Below are 20962 nucleotides of genomic sequence, written 5' to 3' on the forward strand. Positions count from 1 at the left end.
TCTAGGTAATATAAAAATCTGTCATCACTACTCTGCAGATTGTTTCTGGGGGCAGCAGTTGAGCCTGGGTTCTGGGTAGGGCAAAGATGGTTTCAAGAGCATTCCTTTGCTTGGGGTGGAGGTGGGAGAAGTGGAAGGGGTGGGTGGTGGGAATTACAGGCCATGCAAAATGGAGCCAGGCTGAAGGCTAAGGAGGACGTCACCTTGAAGAGGCAGTAGTGTGTGTGCCGGAGCCGGCTGTGTGGACTTGCAGTAGATGATTGTAAGCTTCTCAGGAATTTTGTAAGCTAATTGATAAACATGGCCTTCATTAAAAATTAAATTATGTAAATGTGTAACTAAATAAATTATATTAGAAACAAAGTTAATAAATACTCGAGCTCATCACTTCATAATTATTTTACTACTTTTTCTATTACCTGTATTCTCGAAGTCTAATGTGTCAGTTGGTGGAAATAATGTATCAGGTTATATAGGGTGTGCTACCATACATCTCTTCCCAACTTCCATTCAATGACATCACAGTTGGCAGCTTGAAATTGGCCATGGTGGGATGTACACCATGGGAAGTGCAAAGATGAGAAATCAGCCCCCTCCATCCAGTTGTGAACTATCTACCAGCACTCCACTGATGGGGAACACTGTGAGGCGACCGAACTACTGGCTCTGGGAGTTGTTTGGTTTCCAAGGCTGACTGTCTTTTCTGTGCTGGAAAAGGGGAATAAAGGAGCAGGCTAGTGTCTACACACAGGACAAATCAATATAGCAGAGCCCAGCTGCCTGAGCAAGCAAGTGACAAGGTGGAAAGAGGTGACGTGTAGGTGGAGACAGCCCAGCCCAGAGAGCTGACACCTCTAAGGATTTATAGACTGTGTAAGCTCGGTGTTAGCAACAGAGTACTAGTGGCTCACCTCCATTCTGAGACCCCCAAAATAAAAAGGTATACGTACACATATTCCTTGCAGATTCTCAGAAACACTCTCAGAGGGGAACCTGAGGAAGGATTGGGTTTCCAGTCATCCCACAGGCAGGGGCTCCAACTGTTGTCTTCGGAGAGACTGAGAAGCTCTCAGCTTCAGAAAGTTAATAGCAGTCTTTCCTATAGGATTTCTCAGGACCTTCAATGATCTAATGTGCCCCAGGACTCTCCCAGGGGGTCCCGTATGCAGCATTTCCCAAAGTTATTTTTCCACAAATCACTCATGGGCTAGGACTCCACAAAAACAAACTTTGCAAAGCTCTAAACTAGGCACGTGGGGATCATGGAAATCCAACCCGGCGTTTTCCAGCCCAATCATAGTTCTGTGATCCTTAAAGAGGGAAACGCTTATTATTTTCACACATGTGATGGAGCTCTCCCTTACAGCCCATCCTTCTCACTCCACCACCCAAAATACACAACGGGAAAAAATGTTTTTACAGTGAAGAGTGACCTGCAGACTACTGGCATCTCCATTATGGCCTGAAAGCATCATTGAGAGCCAGGGTTGCTATATTTAGCAAATAGAAATGGAGGATGCATTTGCATTTTGGATAAACATGGAATAATTTTTAGAATCTTCATGCTTCATGCAATATTTGGGACATCCAAATACTGAAAATGTATTTGTTTATCTGAAAAGTTAACTGGGCATCCTGCATATTCCTGGGACACCAAGTGAAGGCAGGTTTTTGAAGGGATGCTGTCAGGTCTTCGGGGAGGCAGTTGTGGGGTGGTGGGAAACGAACAAGTTCTAGAGTCGGATTTGGTGGGACTGAGTTTTGTCACTTAATTAGCAACATGAGCAAGTTAACTAACCTCGCTGAGACTCAATTTCTCCAGCTATATGTAGTTATGGGAGATAACACTTCCCTCGTGAGTGGTTGATAGAAGTAAATTTGAAAATTCATGAAACAGACTCTAGCACAAATTAGCACATAGTAGTTGCTTAATCAACGTTAGTGCCAACCTCTCCTCACATCTCCCTCTCTTATTTGGGATCAATCACTGAGGAAACAATTTTGCTGGAATTCTGAAGGATATGGTGAGCACTCTAGCCACTTGTGAAACTTCCATCTTCTCCCTTTCAGCTTCTGTGGGGCTTCAGTAGTTCACAGGCAGAACCTGACTGACAATTCGCGGGTCAGCCCTTCAGGCCTGAAGAGAACGGGCCCATCTGGAGGCCGTTCTTGCGAGACTAAACCAGGAGCCCCTTGCCTACCTAGTAATTCAAACACTCGACAGTTCTACCAGTGACAATTAGTTAAAATCGTCACAGAAGGCTCCATGTTTTATTTGTAAAGTGCTGATTTTACAAATAATGCTCGCTTGGCTTGTGAATTGTGGCCAAGGGGGAAGGGAGAGTCCCGCCCAGGTGGCTCTCCACGTGCTTCCCTGTCATCCTGTGGCCGACACAACGGCACATTACTCTCAATCTTCCTGGGTAACCAAGAACTGCCCAATCCATGCTCCAAAGATGGTGACTACTTCAAGCTGTGAGTCTCTGTCTTAATATTGGTTTACATAATTATTTTGATTACCAAGTGTTGATTCTCTAATTATGTTCCCTTTGCACTAATGCTGATTATTTAAAATTTGTTTGTAGCATACCTGGATTGACTAGGAAAAAATCAGTTGGGCAATGAGGGGAATTAGAGGCAAATTGGGGACAACTCAGTATGTATTCTAAATTGGTTGTGCAGAATTCTGGAAGCAGATAATCCACATGTATCATATAGACAGCTAGCTTTAAAAAAAAAAAAGCCATTTCCTACAAGAGAAATGAGAACAGTCCAAGGTTACCAATGTTCTTATTATGGTTTCAGTTTTCCCCAGAGCACAGGAATCTTCACATTCTTTTCAAAACAGCATTAAGGAAGTTGAAAGCTTCCTTTTAATGAAAGTATAACCTCATTTTGAACGTTTAAAAATACCCCTTGGGGGCTTCCCTGGTGGCGCAGTGGTTGAGAGTCTGCCTGCCGATGCAGGGGACACGGGTTTGTGCCCCGGTCTGGGAAGATCCCACGTGCCACGGAACGGCTAGGCCCGTGAGCCATGGCCGCTGAGCCTGCGCGTCCGGAGCCTGTGCTCCGCAACGGGAGAGGCCACAACAGTGAGAGCCCCGTGTACCGCAAAAAAAAAAAAAAAAAAAAATACCCCTTGAACACAGGAGCAATTGCTAGACTACTTACTGCATGGGTATCAAGGATGTTGGTTGCAAAAGTTTTAATTACATAATAAGAGGGAAAAAGCCATAATTTAAGAGTGCAATTACCCAGAATAATTTACCTCATTATTAACTTCTGCGGATAGATCTAAAGTCCTCAGAAGCCTTGCTTTTAGGAAACAAAACAATACAAAGTCCGCTCATCATTAGTAAATATTTGAAACTGTGTTTAGAGCCAGGTTGTGGACAATACCAAGTGCTGGCGAGGAGGGAGGGTGGGTAACTGACTCTCATACATTGCCATATTGCAAACACACACTTACCAGAGAGTCCAACGATCCCACTCCTAGCTATTTACTCAAGAGAAATGAAAACTATATCCACACAAAATCCTGGATGTGAAGATTCATAGCAGCTTTATTCACAATTACCCCAAACTGAAAATAACCCAAATGTCACTCAACTAGTGAATGGATAAACAAACTATATCCAGGCAAAAGAATACTACGCAGCAATAAAAAGGAACAAACTACTGATACGTGCAAAAACGAACACTGTGCTAAGAGCCCAGACTCAAATAGCTGCACACTGTATGGTTCCATCCACGGTGGAAAAGGCAAAGCTCTAGGGACACAGGACAGATCTGCAGGTGGCAGGGGCTGGTGGGGGGTGGGCAGTTTTCTACAAAGGAGCAAGGGGGGACTTTTGCAAAGATGGAAATGCTGTCTTGATTATGGTGGTGGTTACATGACGACACGCATGTGTTAGAATTCACAGAACCGCAGTCCTAGAAAAGGTGAATTTTACTGCAGGTCCTAAATGATACTGACTCAATAAAACTGATTTAAAAACCAGTCATTTTGTGACTTCCTAAGTATCATGCTGATGCTGAATAAGCTTTCATGAACACTCTTGATGCAAACAAGTGTGGGGAAGGTGGGCAGGTCCTCTGTTCTTCAAATAACTAGCCCAGATGTTCTGCTATAGCGGCTTTGTTCCGTCTGACCAGGAGACAGATGCACAGGTTGACAGGGCCCTGACTGACTGAAGTGCTCTTGGAGAATAGAGGCCACCATCTGCCCCTCCTGGAAGATGTCCTCTATCCCGTGGACATCTGCTCACCATCCGCACCAGTCACGGATGCGCAGATATGAAGCGTCAGATAACTGCTGAGTTTGTATTTGCTCGACTTTAAAGATCTCTCAACCATGCCATGGGGGCTGTTTCATTACTTATCATAAATGCCGTAATGAATATACAGTCACTGACACAGAGGTATAGGGCCCTGCAGCATTCACCCAGTGGATACAATCACAGACAAGGGCCCATGAGCTGCCGTCAGCGGGGCTGCTCATCCTTCTGACGTTGCGCGTCTACACTTGCTCTAGGTGCGAAAAAAGGAAAACCAACATCATCTTATTCACAGAAAGGAATCCCTTTGGGGACATAGGGCCAACAGACTGTATGCTTAGGATATAAAGTGTCTAACGCAAAGTTTTAGGGCTCACTAATGAATTTGGGAAACTAATTCTGATTATAATAAGAGGGTTTGGGGTTTTAAAAAAATATTCGCATCATTGATTTATTCCACCCGCATCAGTTCTACTCTAGTGTACATAACTTTGCTATAGCCCAAAACAGAACACTTTAGAGGAAGCAAAACAGAGTGGATATAAATATGACCACAATCCACAAAGTCATTATAATAGTGGGCAGGAACGCAAACCTTGGGGCTTGGGTGTAAAACCCACACGCTAGTTTTGTGAGCTTGTGGAAGTTCATTAATTTCACTGACCCTATTCTCTCTACTGTAAAGATAACAATAGTCACTTTGGATTTGCTGTGATGATTAAATGGGATTATATATATATATATATGTAATATATATGTATGTATATAACTTCGCAGGTGGCTTCAACAAATGGTAGTTATTTGCCCAGATGTTACCTATAACCCACGTGAGGTGAGGCTCTCTCTTTACTGTGGGTCAAACCCACATTCTTGTCTTCCGGTAAGAGGACTGTCAGTGATCACTGCTGTTGCCCCTCCCCTGGTGGCCGCCACAAGTGGATTTATTTACAGCAGGAATTGACTCTCAAGAGCAGAGTCCGCTGTCAGTGTGAGAGGCCGGGGCTTAGTGACAAATGACAGCTCAGCATTGGGCAAGGATTCTGGTCAGAGCTTAGGGCCCCTGGCTCTGCTGTCACACTGCACCTCAGTCCTGACATGTGAACTCTCGCGGCGCCTAAGGTTTGTTTCTTTTATCACTGGGAATTATTTTTTCCCCAGATTTATTGACTGACATATAACATTGCGTTAAGTTTAACATATACAACGTCATGATTTGATACACATGTATATTGCGAAATGATTACCACAGTAAACTTAGTCAACACCTCCATCACCTCACATAATTTTCTGTGATGAGAACATTTAAGATCTACTCTCCCAGCAACTTTCAAGTATTTAATAGAGTATTGCTAACTAGAGTCACCATGCTGCACATTAGATCTCCAGAAGTTATTCCTCTTATAACTGGGATTTTGTAACTTTGACCAGCATCTCCCCATTTCCCCACCTCCAGCCCCCTGGCAGCTACTTCTGGTCTCCGTATCTGTGAGTTTGGCTTTTTTAGATTCCACATGCAAGTGACATCACACAGGATTTGTCTTTCTCTGTCTGACTTATTTCACTTAGCATACTGCCCTCGAGGTCCATCCATGTTGTTGCAAATGGCAGAATTTCCTTCTTCTTTTATGGCTGAGTAATATATTGTCAGGAATTACTGCTCTATCCCTACCTTACCTTCAGAAGCATAGCCAGCTCTGGCTTAATAAAAATGCTTATTTTAAAAAGGAAGGCACTCGAAGAACTCTTTTCTAAATAGTCCCACTTTCCCACCAACGTCTTCAGAGCAGAACCTTAAATTGTGTCTTCCAACTAGAAAGATGTATCTTTTCTTGAGTCATTATTGATAGAACAGAAATTGGAAGAGAATGAAAGTCCTATAATGATCTTGTCCTCACTGTGTTTGCTCATGTTATCAGACCTCAGCAGTCAGGGCTACACATGGCTCAGGGGTCCAGCATCCTCCATCTTCCTCTGGACACACTTCTGCCCACACGCCTGACTGTCCCGTAAAACGAGTGCCTTGTTTTATGTTAGTGGCCCTCCTTGGCCACTGATTGGACTGATCCATGTGACCTATGAATGGTATTCTGGTTGGAAAGTTGTGTTGAGATACCTAGAGTGTTATTTCATGGAATTTGGAACTGTCTTATGTATAAACTGGGTATAGTTTATATCTATAAGGTTTATCTATACTCATATACACATACACACAACTACATCTGGCCAGTGGATAGTGGACACTGGAAATGAAAGGATTTGGGCGCTGAAGATTTGGGAAGAGAGCAGCTATTACCTGCACCACGCATAGCAAAGCTACAAGGGAGACAGAGAGAAACTGAGTCTGAGGGGGAACGTGAGGGGGCAAGAACAGAGGGGCTATCTCTGGAGCTGCCTCCTTCCTGCCCTTCCAACATCTAAGGTTCGTCTTTGAAATCCCTCCCTGAATTGACCTGATTTCACCACAGTGGGTTCCTTTGTGCAAGCTTGACTTTGAGGCAGTCAGAAATAGTTGTTGGTTTCCACTACCACCGAGCAGACTTTACGGGTTTAAACAACCATTTAAAACACAATGCTGGGCTTCCCTGGTTGCGCAGCTGTTAAGAATCCGCCTGCCAATGCAGGGTACACGGGTTCGAGCCCTGGTCCGGGAAGATCCCACATGCCGCGCAGCAACTAAACCCATGCGCCACAACTACCGAGCCTGCGCTCTAGAGCCCGTGTCCCACAACTACTGAAGCCTGTGCGCCTAGAGCCCATGCTCCGCAACAAGAGAAGCCACTGCAATGAGAAGCCCGTGCACCGCAACGAAGAGGAGCCCCTGCGCGCCCCAACTAGAGAAAGCCCGCACGCAGCAACGAAGACCCAAAACAGCCAAAAATAAACTAATTAATTTAAAAAAATAAATAAAACACAACGCTATGGATCCATACACGCAGCCAGAGGTTGAAATGGCGAGATTCGAGTCCAAACCCCACCTTTGTGACTGAGGGGTCCTTTCCTAAGGAAGGTGGGATCTGGACTTTGGCTTGACATGAAAGCAATATGCTCACTGGTGCAAGAGGAATAAACAGGGTGATTTCCAAGAAAAAGTCACATTCTTAGAGAGTGATGGGTAGAAGGTTTAGCTTCAGTAAGAAGACCTCAGCACAGCACCCTCTGCAGCCCTAAGTCCCGGGGTGGAGGAGGGAAATGGAGGACCTGGCAGAGGGGACCAGAGCAGGGATTGGACACAGGACATGAGGAATCTGGGCAGGGGAGGCTCTGAGGGCCCAGGAGGCAGGGAGGGACAGAAGAGGCGTTGAGGGAACAATAAGGAATGTGGGAGCCACATGGAAGGATGGAAAAGGGGAAGCGGACCAAGTGCCTGGGGGAAGAGTCAGAGAGTCAGAGAACAGCTTGTGCAACAGGAAAAGAGGGAGAAAGCGACACAGAATTAGGGGACAGAGAAGAGATCAGGGAAGTTGGAAAGGAAGAGTGCAGGAGGATGGGGGGGGCACAGACACACAGAGAGACAAGACTCCCTGGTTCTTACACATTCTCATCGGTGACCCCCGCTCCATGGCATGGCCTCTCCCCATCTAGATTGTCCTTGTTTTCTGATTGGTTAAAAAAAGAGCTACTAATACCATCCCAGTCTGTCTCAGAGGGAAGTCAGGACCAGGGGAACACACATCCTACCCCTTCACACATGCTATTTTCTCTGCACCATTCTGCAGCGTGTGCACTGGGAGACCAGTGCAGCTGGAATGGAGGAGGGCGGTGTGGGATGAACCTGGAGGGCCGGGGGCTGTGGAGTCCATGTGAAAGGTTCTGATCTCTTTGGGGTAGTTGTGGTCAAATTCATAAAGTCCTGATTCCTCTTTTCCATTATCTGTCCATCTCTGGCATGCCTGCTTCACCAGCTGCAAGTATAAACACAGCTGCACCTCTTTTCTCTTTCCTATTAATTGCTGGAGCCCCCATGTGTCAAACAGCTCACAGGTAGAGCCTCTCCATCCAGGCCTCCAAGAACCCCAAGGTCTTACTTGGTCCAAAGGGGAACTGGTCTCCTTCCAAATAGCCCAGAGATGAGAAAAGCTAGTGAGCTCAGGTGTGGTCTGTCACGGCCTCTGGTCACTGTCGAGCACTGCCCCACACTTATAGATACCTGTGTGCTGTTGAGGGGAGGAGAGCCTCCAGGGATAATGTTGGACTTACCTCGCTCACGCTCAGCCACTGTCCCCAGAGCTGAGTGGGACGTGGCTGGGCCTGCAGGAGTGTCCACCTGTCAGCCCCAGCTGTCCAGCACCAGCCCAATGCTCCTCAGAGCCCTTGGGGTCCTTTCTCCCAGGGGACCCCACACGGATGCTCCTAACCCTTCCCAAAGCTCCTGAGTGTGGAACGTCTCCATGCAGCCCGGCCTTACTCCCCTCCCCTCCACTAGTTCTGCAGACCAAGGGCAACTGTGGAGCATTTCTGTCAGGGCACGACGGATCCCATTACACTCCGGCCAACAGATACCAACTGGCCTTAACTTCATAAGACCAAACAACCTTGCCCATGATAACAAAGTCTATCCCATGGCTACCAGCTCCCTCTATTTCCAGACATAGGTGACGGTGGCATTTGGAGTTTGTTTTCATGGTTTCCCTCTCCCAGCACCTCATTATTATAATATTATTAATATATAAAATGACGAAATCAGAAAATATCAATAGAAAAACATTCCACGTTTCCAACCAAATAAAGACATTTATACCAGCATGTAAAACACAAAACTCACAGTTTCCATGGATGAATGTGCTCCCTAGAAGCGTGACTGATGTAGTCCATAAAGCCTTATAGGACATAGCAGCCCACAGAGCAAGCGACGGCTCTGGGCCCTGCCACTGCGAGTCCCACTGTGAAGAGAGGTTTTATTGTAGAAACATTTACTCTGAAAAAATGTTACTGCTATACATATCCTGAACCTTAATTTTTTAATAAAATGAAAAATTGCGACATCTTTACTTTTTTACTAACGGTATTAAATATACTTTCAGAATGCTCTAAAAGCTTTAAATATGAATTTTTCCATGGTTTCTTTGTCATTGAAATAAAAGGCCCTAAAAACCTGTATATTCTCATATCCAGAATATATAAAGAACTTTCAAAACACAATAAGAAAATAACCAAACCAATTAAAATATAGGCAAAAGATTCAAACACACACTTCACCAAATAAGAGATAAAGAGGGCCAAATAAACATATGAAAAGATGCTCAGTTAAAGTCACAATGACATCTATTAGAACGGCTAAAATTAAAATAAATCAACAACTGATGCGACCGAGTGCTGCTGAGGATATGGAGCAACTGGAACTCTCCTTCATTGCTGATGAAATGAAGGGAATGTAAAATGGTACAGCCACTTTGGAAAATAATTTCACAGTTTCTTATAGAGTTAAATATATATTTACCATATGATCCCACAAGTCCACACCTGGGTATTTACCCAAGAGAAATGAAAACACATGTCCACACAAATTATTATAGCAGCTTTATTTGTAATTGCCTCAAGCCGGAAAGAATCCAAGTGTGGGTGAATAAGCGGTGGTACATCCATACAACAGAATACTACTCAGCAATAAAAACGAACTAACTGCTGATGTACCCAATAACTTGGATGGATCTCAAGGGTATTATGCTATAATATTTAAAGAGTATAAATTATAAATATAGCTATTTCTATACAAAAAGGTTTTTAGAGAAATTTTCACTATAAACAGTGATATCAAGCCATAATGTAGGCTGAAAGGGTTAAGGAATTCTTTTAAATTAAATAAAGTTATGAAGGAAGGAATAACCCATTTCATTATATTAATTCAGCTCCATAGCAGGAGCTGCCATGGGAGCATTGGTCCAGGGTTTCCAGAATATGTGGCTTCCCTGCACTTCTGAGCTTGGCTTCAGTGATACCACCTTACATGCTTGTGCCCACTGCTGACCCCACCCCTGCTCAATTTCAGATACCCACCTATTTTTTTTTAAATAGATTTATTTATTTATTTATTTTTGGCTGCATTGGGTCTTTGTTGCTGCACGTGGGCTTTGTCTAGTTGTGGCGAGTGGGGGCTACTCTTCGTTGTGGGGCACGGGCTTCTCACTGCAGTGGCTTCTCTTGTTGTGGAGCATGGGCTCTAGGTGCACAGGCTTCAGTAGTTGTGGCACGCGGGCTCAGTAGTTGTGGCATGTAGGCTCAGTAGTTGTGGCTCGCGAGCTGTAGAGCGTAGGCTCAGTAGTTGTGGTGCACAGGCTTAGCTGCACCGCGGCATGTGGGATCTTCCCAGACCAGGGCTCGGACCCCTGTCCCCTGCATTGGCAGGCAGATTCTTAACCACTGTGCTAGCAGGGAAGTCCTACCCACCTATTTTTGGAAAGGCTTTAGTAGTTGCAAAGCAGTCTCTTCACCAGCATAGCCCTGGGGAGTCAGGAATTCCACAGATAACCCATCCTTATGCCCTGGATCACAGCAATGTCCACAGTCTTCCCCAGAAATCTAGGACATCCCAGACTCCCTGGGCCTCTGCAGCTATCTTCATCTCCTTTCTCAAGGATGCTCGGGGCCCAAGCATCAAAAGCACATGAAATAAAAATGATGACTCACCAACCGAATGTTTAGGCCTTTGAATGATCTACCCTTTCGCACAAAAGGTTATGCAACTCATGCCCAGAGCACCCCAGAGCTCCCCGAAGCAGATGGCCAAGGAGTCATGTGCCATCAGAGACGGTCAAAGGGCAAACATGTCAAAATTATGCCTCTTCCACCAAAGACAGTACTTCTGCTCAAGCTCACCCTTTTGCCCAGTACCCAACCATAAAGAGTTTGTTTGTTGAATCAGCCTAAAGGGTGAACACGACATCGTTTATCTGTTTATGTAGCAGGTTCTTCTACCCAAAGTATCTCACCAGTTTTCTTGATTTTACAAATCGTCACTTTTCCACGATCTGTGCCAATGGAATGCAGTAGTACCATAGACCCAGTTCCCTCATCATGGATGTTTGGCTTTGGAAGGAACCTCAATACTCATTTGTAGGAACTGACTGTACTCTGCATCAAAGGCATCTGGTCACCAGAGAAGGAAGCACTTACTGGGGGCTGGGAAACGTTCCTCTCCTGCTCCCAGCTGCACTCTCCCCAGCACCATTTGATTATGAACAATGTTCCTGTGATAGAGATGGCAAAAGGGCCCCATTCTCCCCTCCTTGTATCTACCACTCTCTCAGTGTCACCCTGCAACTCTGTGTACTCACCCCTTCAATCTGGCTACCCTGTGTCTTACTTTGGCCAACAGAATGTGGCAGAAATGACAGCACACCAGTTCAAGCCTAGGTCTCAAAAAGTCTGATATGGTTTTGTTTGCTCTCAGAACCCAGGCACCACCATGAGAAGAAGGCCAGGGCAGCCTGCTGGGAGGATGAGGGACCGTGTGGACAGGGTTCAGTCCAGCCAGCCTTCCCCGAGCCAGTCAGCTTGCAGACTGCACGCAGGTCAGCAAGCCCAGCTGGGCTCCTCCAGGCCTAATGAACCAACCAAGCTGAGCCAACCCACAGGGCTGGGAGCTAAATCAATGGTGATTGTTTTAAACCACTGAGTTTTGGGGTAGCTTGTTACACAGCAAGAGCCCTCTTTTCCTTTGCCATAGGAAGGTTCCAATACCTCACATTCAAACTACTCTTTGTGCTTGCAGGCAGAGAGAAGAAATTAATTCTTCCTACTTCTGATAGCTGAATTACGTGTGGGTAGAAAACACTAGACTCCATTTCCGTTTCAACTCTTTCACTGCCTAGCCAACCTACATTTTAAAGAATTTTACTTATGAGATCAATGGTAGATATATTATTAAAAAAAGGCACTTTTTGTCCCAACTCTTGTTGAGGTTTCCACCAATGACACCATATAACCAACATTTGATACCACAGTACATCATAGAGATCAGAAAGTCAGATCATTATTTCACAAAAAGCTTTGTTTAAACAAGCCGTGAAGAAAATTTTTTATCATCAAATATGTTTAATAATCTCTTTATCACATTCCCCAGTTTTTCATTATTGTCTTCATTTCATTCTGTTTACATTTGTCATATACATCTCTATAATACACAGACACAGACCTATATTTGCTATATACCTCCTATCATTTAATTGTCTTTGGATCAATATAGAATTAGTAGGGATCAGCATGGGAAAGAATACTACCTTTTTCTGAAAGTAGATTCTTATGTATTTATTTAGCACCTTTTATTTAAGGATCTCAAAATACTTTAACATTCACTGTAGCATCCTTATGTTATCTCTAGTTTGGGAAAATGTCAAAAATTAGTGCCTTTTTATAGGAAAGAAGAGGAAAGTATTAGTGAGATGATGACAGTCACAGTAGAAACTTGGGTCTTTAGCTCAGCCTTCTCCTTTGTGAACTATACTTTGTTTAATATGTCAAAAGGTTTAATGGCTTCTTCCATTTTTATAACATCTCTCTTTGGATGGATGTGAACTAAAAGGGCAGCACAGACAGTAAATTCCCACCAACGGATCATCCTGGCAACACAGTTATTTCCTGCAGTTTTTCTTGTCAGCTAAGAAGCCCCATAAATTATAGAACCACCTCTGCTTCTCCATTAAAAGTCATAATTGATGGCTACTATTCTAGCATTTCCAAGAGACCTGCAACCGACAGGGAGAAACCAGTGATCAACGATCATTCCCTTCAGCTGGGCATTTGTGGCCAGTAAAGTCTGGACAGTGACTGCTATCACCACTCTTAAAACCAATCAGATCTGCAAAATTAATTTTAATGTGCTTAGATATTTTAACTTTAGTATTTGAGGAGAACAAATGCTCACTGGCCACAACAGATGAAACATCCTAGGTAATTCCTTTCACTCTGACTCACATTGTATGTTTCCTCACAAGAGCACTGATGCTAAGAGAAAAGCACCTCTATGATAAGTTTTCTTAAGTTCACAATATAAGGATTTGGGTTTTTAATGTAAACGCATGGAAAATAATAAGAATGTTTTCCACTTCTACAAGGCTAAATTACAGATACACGATTTTTTAGGAAGAAAATGGTGCCTACTGCCTAAACACATTTATGCTATTCTTGTTTAGAAAGAAAACAAATGCACAACTTTATCCTTCCTTTCTTGAACTTTCCTGGCACCTTCCTTTCACCGTGTGTGCAGGCCATCCCATGTCCTACTCATTTTCCACACCTTTTCCAGGGACACATCAAGAATAAGAATGCCAAGTGCAGCAACTTGGATTTTTGAGATTTAGTTTCCCAAGTACCTGAGTGCCTCTGCTGGGAAGGGTACTACATGCACCCGGGGAAATGAACCATTTTGAGATGGAGTAAAGGAGGCAGACACGAATTGCAACCTAGTGCTGCCTAGAAATTGACACAAACTTAAAAAACATTCAGGGTGAAAATGGGATTTCCCCTTTTCCTTCCTTTAGAAAACTGAGAACTCAGAAAAGTTTTCGAAAGCTAAAAGTCCCTCCTCTTGTTCTCTGAGCCTCCCCCCAGGCTTCACATTTCTAGCCTTCTTCCAAAAGTGCTTAGTACAGACTCCTCACCTCTCCCCGCCCCCGCCATCACCAAAACACAGTCATCTACTTGTGAGAAGGGACCAAAAGAAAACATATAAAGAAGACCGTCACCCTTAGGAGACCTTTCAAGAAAATCGTTAAATAGTAAAAAGAAAAAAGGGCGGACAGTATCAAGAGAAACGTTATGAGAGACAGTGAAATACAAATATCAAACATGGAGGACGGGGTGGGGGAAGGGATACAGATCCAAATAGAACAGGCCGGCCATAAAAACAGATGTCGTAAAGAGACAAACTACTGACGAACTAATAATGGAAGGTGGAAGCGGAAGAAGAAAAACTATAGAAGGAGGTAAAAAGCGGAGTAACAGAAGAGAGCAACGTGTACCTGTGCAATTAGTAGACACGTGACCGTGGATGGAAGTGAGTAGTAATAACAAATGTACTTTTGTTTGCTTGTTTGTTTTTAAAGTCCCCGATTCTATTTAGAACAAGATGGATAAAGAACGTCCGGTCATTTGACGCAGGTGTACCGAACGGAGGGGCTCAACGGCACACCTCTGGGGCCACGGCCCCGCCCCATCCCAGGCCCCGCCCTCAGCCCCGCCCAGGCGCGGGTGCGCGGCGGCGTCGTCAGCTGGGGACGCGGCTCCCGATGTGCGCGGCGCGGAGGGCGGGCTGGAAGGCCCGCAGCTCCGCGCCCGCCCGGCTGCAACCGCAGCGGGTTCTCGGCTGCTCAGCGCCGCGTCTCGGGCGCGCCGGCCTCGGCCTCCCCCTGCTCCTGCACCGGCCGCGAGGCCTTGTCGGGCCCGGGGGCGCCTCGCTCCTGCAGCCCCGGGCCCACCTCGAGGCCGGCGCACGTGTCCGGGAAGCGCGGCCCGAGGCCGGCGAAGGAGTCGCAGCACGGCGGGCTCTCCTCCTGCACCGGGCGGCCCACCGGCTCCCCCGCGCAGCCGCCCGGCCCCGCCGGACCCTCCTGCGAGTTCTGACTGACGTAGACCACGATGATGTCGCCCTTGAAATTCATCACCTGCCCGCTGGAAATAAACGTGGAGTTACTGTTTCCAGTCACATTTCCTACAAGGGGAGAGGAAGAGAGAACACGCAGAGGGTGAGTCATCAGTTCTGGGCGAGAACTTGGTCTTGTGAGAGGAAAGTTTCCCAATGCATGGAGGGGCGCTGGCGCCCCGGCCCTCTCACGGGCGGCCCTTCCTCACCCACCCGTCCCCTAAAATGCATGGGGCACTCCCCGTGGTTCCTTCCTTTGCCGTCTCACCGGGCCTGACTGAGGTGGAGGAAGGAAAAAGGGAGGGAGAGAGAAAGAAGACGAGGGAAGAGAAGCAAGACAGTGGGCCATCCTCAGGTTTTGTCGTTGGCCACAATGACCTCGGGGGACACTGGCAGGAGAGCCCGCCCGCATCGCAGAATCACAGACGGGATTCAGATGTTGGAAAAGGGTGTGCGTACGTGATGGATAACGCAGCAAACACAGCCAATGGTTCAGCAATGGTCAAATGCATCAGGAAGGGAAGCAAAGGCTGGAGCGAAGGTTGCGGCCTGTTAGGACCCTGGAGCCCACCGCAGCCCAGCCTCCTCTCTGACCAGACTCTTTCACATCTTTTCACCCTCCCTGGAGAGGTCCCTAAGCTCAGCCCTGGTGGGCCGTGGGGCCACCCGGGCTCAGTATTTAGCAGAAATTCATTTCCTTAACATTTTTTCAAACTCCTAGAAAAAAGAGAGATTCACAAGACTAAAATGGAGAAAAGCCAACCAACCAAACAAAAACAGTCTTACAAATCACTCTTTCCTTCGATCCCTGGGAGGTGTTTTGTGCTCAGGGGGTTCTGTCATCACTTTTTGTGGGTGACTGGATTTAGCCAGTCTTTAATTAGTGGGCCTTTTGAAAAACAAATAGAAAGTTCAACAAATGTTAGGAAACCTACTACCTCTTATTCTCCTATGTCAAAGACTGATGCTCTACAAATGACCCAGGTGAAAATAAATGCCACAAACCAAGCAGATGCAGAAATGCCCCAACACTCAGCATCACCAGCAGAATCTTTCAGTCTGACCAGGGAAGGTGAACATAAAAACACTGCCTCACTATTAACCTCATCTTTTTTTTTTCTTCTCTGTTGTGACAAAGCTTAATAATAACTTACACAAATAAAATCGTTTCTGTCATTACTCTCCATGAAGAGATTTCTCCCAAATGTGGAAGGCATATTTTGGATGGTCTCACTGAAATACCAACAGCATACAGGAAATACCAGGAGCCTTCCATGCACCCACAGGGTACCTTCAGAGATCCTGAGACAAGCACAGTGGCCCATTACAGGGATTTCAATGAAAATAGAGATTTCAAATATGAGCAACAAGTTGAAAGTCACAAGGGAGGATTTGTGACTCACGCTCCTTCTCCCGTTGGCAGTTGTATTGGGGGTGTTCCTAGATGGGTGGTGGCAGGGATTTATTTGCCTATTAATTCCCCCAAGCGACTTGGGCAAGTACAGCTAGTATTCCATTCACTAACTAGTCAGATTGACCCATGTTCTCCATTCCCTCTAAAATACACAGACATGATCCCACAATCCCATTCCTGGGCATATATCCAGAGAAAACTATGGTTGGAAAGGATACATGCACCCCAGTGTTCATTGCAGTGCTGTTTACAAGAGCCAAGACATGGAAACAACCTAAACGTCCATCAACAGATGAATGGATAAAGAAAATCCATTGTGGTACATATATACAATGGAATATTACTCAGCCATTAAAAAGAACGAAATAATGCCATTTGCAGCAACATGGATGGACCTAGAGATTATCATACTAAGTGAAGTTAAATGAACTTGTTTACAAAACAAAAATAGACTCATAGACTTAGAAAACAAACTTAAGGTTACCAAAGGGGAAAGGTGGAGAGGGGGATAAATTGGGGGTTTGGGATTGACATATACACACTACTATATTTAAAATAGATAACCAACAGAGACCTGTATAGCATATGTAACTCTACTCAACGTTCGCAATAACCTAAACTGGGAAAGAATTTGAAAAAGAATAGATACATGTATATGTATAACTGAATCACTTTGCTGTACACCTGAAACTAACACAACATTGTGAATCAACTATCCTCCAATATAAAATAAAAATTTTTTAAAAACATAGGTGTTCATAACATCGAGCATACTCTATGCTACAGGTCTACTCTCTATTATGCCTATGTCTTTCTGCTCTCACCAGTTACCAAGTTAGTTCTTAAGTCTGTTTTTAACTAGTTGAACCTATTAGGAAATCTTATGAAATACAAGTGTACCTTGTCTTCTTGCTCTTGGGTTTATTGTGCTTTGAAAATACTGCGTTTTTTACAAGTTGAAGGTCTGTGGCAACCCTGCATTGTCAGATGATGGTTAGCATTTTTGGCAATAAAGTTGTTTTTTTGTTTTTTTTTTTTGCGGTACGCAGGCCTCTCACTGTTGGGGCCTCTCCCGTTGCGGAGCACAGGCTCCGGATGTGCAGGCTCAGCGGCCATGGCTCACGGGCCCAGCCGCTCTGCAGCATGTGGGATCTTCCCGGACCGGGGCACGAACCCGTGTCCCCTGCATCGGCAGGCGGACTCTCAACCACTGCGCCACCAGGGAAGCCCGGCAATAAAGTATTTTTAAACTGAGTATGTACATTATTTTTTTAGACATGCCATTGCACACTTAATAGACTACAGTATAGTGTAAACATAACTTTATATGCACTGGGAAACCAAAAAAATTCGTGTGACTCACTTTATTGTGGTGTTTGCTTTATTGCGGTGGTCTGGAACTGAACCTGCAGTATCTCCAAGGTCTGTCTTTATGTAAAGTTGCGAAATGTAAGTAAGTGTGAAAAAAAGGCAAATGTTTCTAAGAAAACTGAATGCTTTGCAAGGACCCAAATAAATGTGAGCCACTAAACGCAAAACAAAAGACATCAGCAAGGTGCTGGACTGGTGTGTGGTGGCGTGGACAAGGCAGCTGGTAAAAGAAAAAATGAAAAAGACTTTAAAAATGCAGAAGGAGTTTGCATGCAGACTTGCTATGCCTGGAAGTTAAGATGGTGTGGTTAACGTGAAAAAGGCTCAGGAAACTATATTCAGCCAACACATATGTCCCTATACTAAAAAATCAATGTGTGAATGCAAGTTATATGTTTTAAGTTTCAAAAGATGTTGAAGAGGTGAACTTGTAAATGACTTTTTCAAGTAACTCAACAACTGCTAACTGAGAGCTGATATAAGGTCTCTACTGTAGCAGCAGCAGCATGAATGAGCGTAATAACTAACACAGGAGAAGTCTTCCTAGTTGAGGGATCACTAGTTAACAGAAAAAGTCAAAGTGAGAAATCAAAAATAATATGTGTGTACCATAAACCATATTCCAATTTAAAATGTACTGTTTAAAAATAAAAAAATACCATGGTTATTTAATAAGAGCAGCAAATTTAGGTTGCTTTAAAGTATGATTTTTTTCTTGGTATAATTCCTTTAGCTTTTTATTATTACAATATTGAAAAACAACATGGTTCTGTTGTTTCTCAGTATCTTGTAAACCTACACACAGGGCAGTGCTAGCCACTGCGTGATTGATTTATGGTCTTGAATTTAATATCTTTTTTGTCCTCTTCGTATGGATTTATCTGTTTATGTCATGGTATATATAATTTCTCCATCATTTAAAATTTTATTTTCCAACAAATCATCATCATGACTCCATTGTTGTTTACCTTCCTCATCAGAATCTTCAGTTTGTCTGAACTCAGATAAAAACCCATTTTTTTTTAACCATTATCTTACACATCAAGATTTTGTGTTAAACTTTTCTTCTTAAGAATTTCATTCTAGGGGACTTCCCCGGCAGTCCAGTGGTTAAGACTCCACGCTTCCAACATAAGGGGCATGGGTTTGATCCCTGGTCAGGGAACTAAGATCCCACATGCCATGCAGCCAAAAAACCAAAAAAAAAAAAAAGAAATTTCATTCCATGCCTTTACCTCATGGTCAACAATATATTTCTGATATATTCTATAGGATCGATATCCTTATTTTCTATTTTTTTTTCCAAAATGGAACTCAAACCCTTTTTCCTAAGAAATATATTTAAACATTTCATAGTTCTTCGATCCACAGACTGGATCAAGAATATTATTCTTGCGGGGGGCACAGTAGGGAGGGGAGGACCAAAAAAGGCCTTTCAACTCCTGACGAATAGGATGTAAAGAAAAGCTACCTAGAAAGAGTCTGAGATTCTCAATTTTATTCTTCATGTGTTTCTTCATCGAAAGTACAATTAATGACAAAAACTACCTTCGATCAAGTCCAAGTCTGTTCCATTCACACTGACTTTTATGAGAGTAGTAAACTGGTACAGACAAAACTTTAAAAAGCTCTACTTATTTGCCAGTAACAGTAAGTGACAGCAGAGCCACCTTCAGGGGCATGTGACTTGTGCAGTCGCACAGGGCCCTGTGCTCAGAAGGGCCCTGTGCTTGTTTAATGTTCTCTTGTCATCATCTTGAAATTCTTACTAATTTTTGCACAAGGGGCTTCATATATTCACTTTTCACTGGGCTCTGGAAACTTTGTAGCAGATGGCAGACAGCTATAAGGAGTGCTGCTCTGTTTCCCCCTCCCCCCCTCACTGATACTCTAATTTAATGCTACTCTTTTTGGAGGTAACATCTTATAAATTGGACATGTTTCAATATTGCAGACACATTTGCCAATCTAATTTTCTCTACTGATAAAGAACTCAACGTTCGGTAAAACTCTGAGTTGCAGAGGCTACCCACCGGTGCTCCTAAAACGTGGACTCTATGATATGTTTCCCTGGTGTTCAAGCCACTTGCCACCTGCTATAAAACTTTCAACACCCACTTTCTGATAGAGAACTGAGGCTTGTCCCTTTGAGAAAAGGTCTGCTGACTGTATCAGTTATACCTGTCAGGCTTTGCCTCCGATCTCGTTTTGGTTTCTTTAAAGTGAAATGAGAACCAAGCCAGCTGCCAAGCAGTCTAAGTGCAGAATCCTTCTAGAGTTTTATTGCCTCAACCTTTCATCACCTCACCCTCTCAACTTCAACAGCAAAAAGATTTTAGCAGCTCATTCTCTGAATCTTCCTGAAGCACTTAATAGTTTCATAGAAATAATTCTCATGATTATCAACTTCATTTTTTCTTTTTTAACCAGTTAATGCAACAGTTAAAGTTTTAAATTACAACAGGATCAGCTCACACTCATAAGACTGGGCAGATCTATGGATTTTAGTAAGCGCGGCCGTTCTCTGGGCGGGAGCAGAAGGTCCGGGGTGTCCTAGAGTGACCCATTAGTTGTGAGTAATCAGTGTGCTGTCGGCTTCCGTCAGGTCACTCTACAGAGGTTAGGGGGATGTGGGCTAATCTAGTGAAGCTAGATTAAGATTAAGCTAGATCACTATTATAATACTAATAGTGATGGAACACCTCAAATCCAGAATTTACCGCGTGCTCCCTCTGTGCCAGGCTGGCTGCATTATAAACACCAGCTCGCAGTTCCTCCGCATGTGAGCATTCCAGGCTTGCTTCTTTTTCCCCCTCTACTGACTGACATGGCTTCAGGGATGAAAACTGTCCAGGCTTCTTTCTCCAGCCTCATCACAATACAGACTCACCTGCAAGTAACCTACTAACATCCATGGCATCCTAGTCTCACCTGTCTCAACTTCAATAGCAAAGAGGTTTTAGCAGCTTAGAGTGGTGTTTCACTCTCTGAAGAGCATGACTGGTGACTAAAAGGGTGGTGGTTTCAGTGGCTGCCTGAGTACAGGAGGGACAGAAATGGGGTTGGGACAGAGGAGAGTGCAGGACCCTGAAAGCTCTGGTCCTGCCCTGGCTCGGCCTCCACTAGCTGTGGAGTTGGGACAAACTACCTAACAACTCGGTCTGCTCTTTATGAAATGAGCATCAATTTTCAAGCCCAGCTAGCCTGGCAGCGTGCAGCCGCCCAGAGCAGGCATATGATAAATGAATGAATAAATGAATGTGTGAATAGCCAGCAGGATGGCATAGGGTCAAACGAGACAGTGGACTTGAAAATGCTTGGGAA

General features: G+C 44.4%; 1 protein-coding gene across 4 annotated transcripts in view; it reads right to left on the minus strand.

Annotated features, from left to right (window-relative positions):
- The window catches only part of TNFRSF11A (TNF receptor superfamily member 11a), a 138161-nt gene that overhangs the window by 66514 nt on the left and 50685 nt on the right, over positions 1 to 20962 (minus strand). For 2 of the 4 annotated variants that reach the window (XM_060121438.1, XM_060121437.1), the window contains exon 10: positions 12323 to 14922. In XM_060121438.1, coding sequence (XP_059977421.1) covers positions 14582 to 14922 — 341 coding nt within the window. In that variant the 3' untranslated portion in view covers positions 12323 to 14581. Of the gene's footprint in view, positions 1 to 9022; positions 9158 to 12322; positions 14923 to 20962 lie in introns of those variants that run through there. The other 2 variants (XR_009534802.1, XM_060121439.1) reach the window with 2 other exon arrangements.

Source organism: Lagenorhynchus albirostris, chromosome 14, assembly GCF_949774975.1.
Source record: "Lagenorhynchus albirostris chromosome 14, mLagAlb1.1, whole genome shotgun sequence".
Classification (NCBI taxonomy): Eukaryota; Metazoa; Chordata; class Mammalia; order Artiodactyla; family Delphinidae; genus Lagenorhynchus; species Lagenorhynchus albirostris.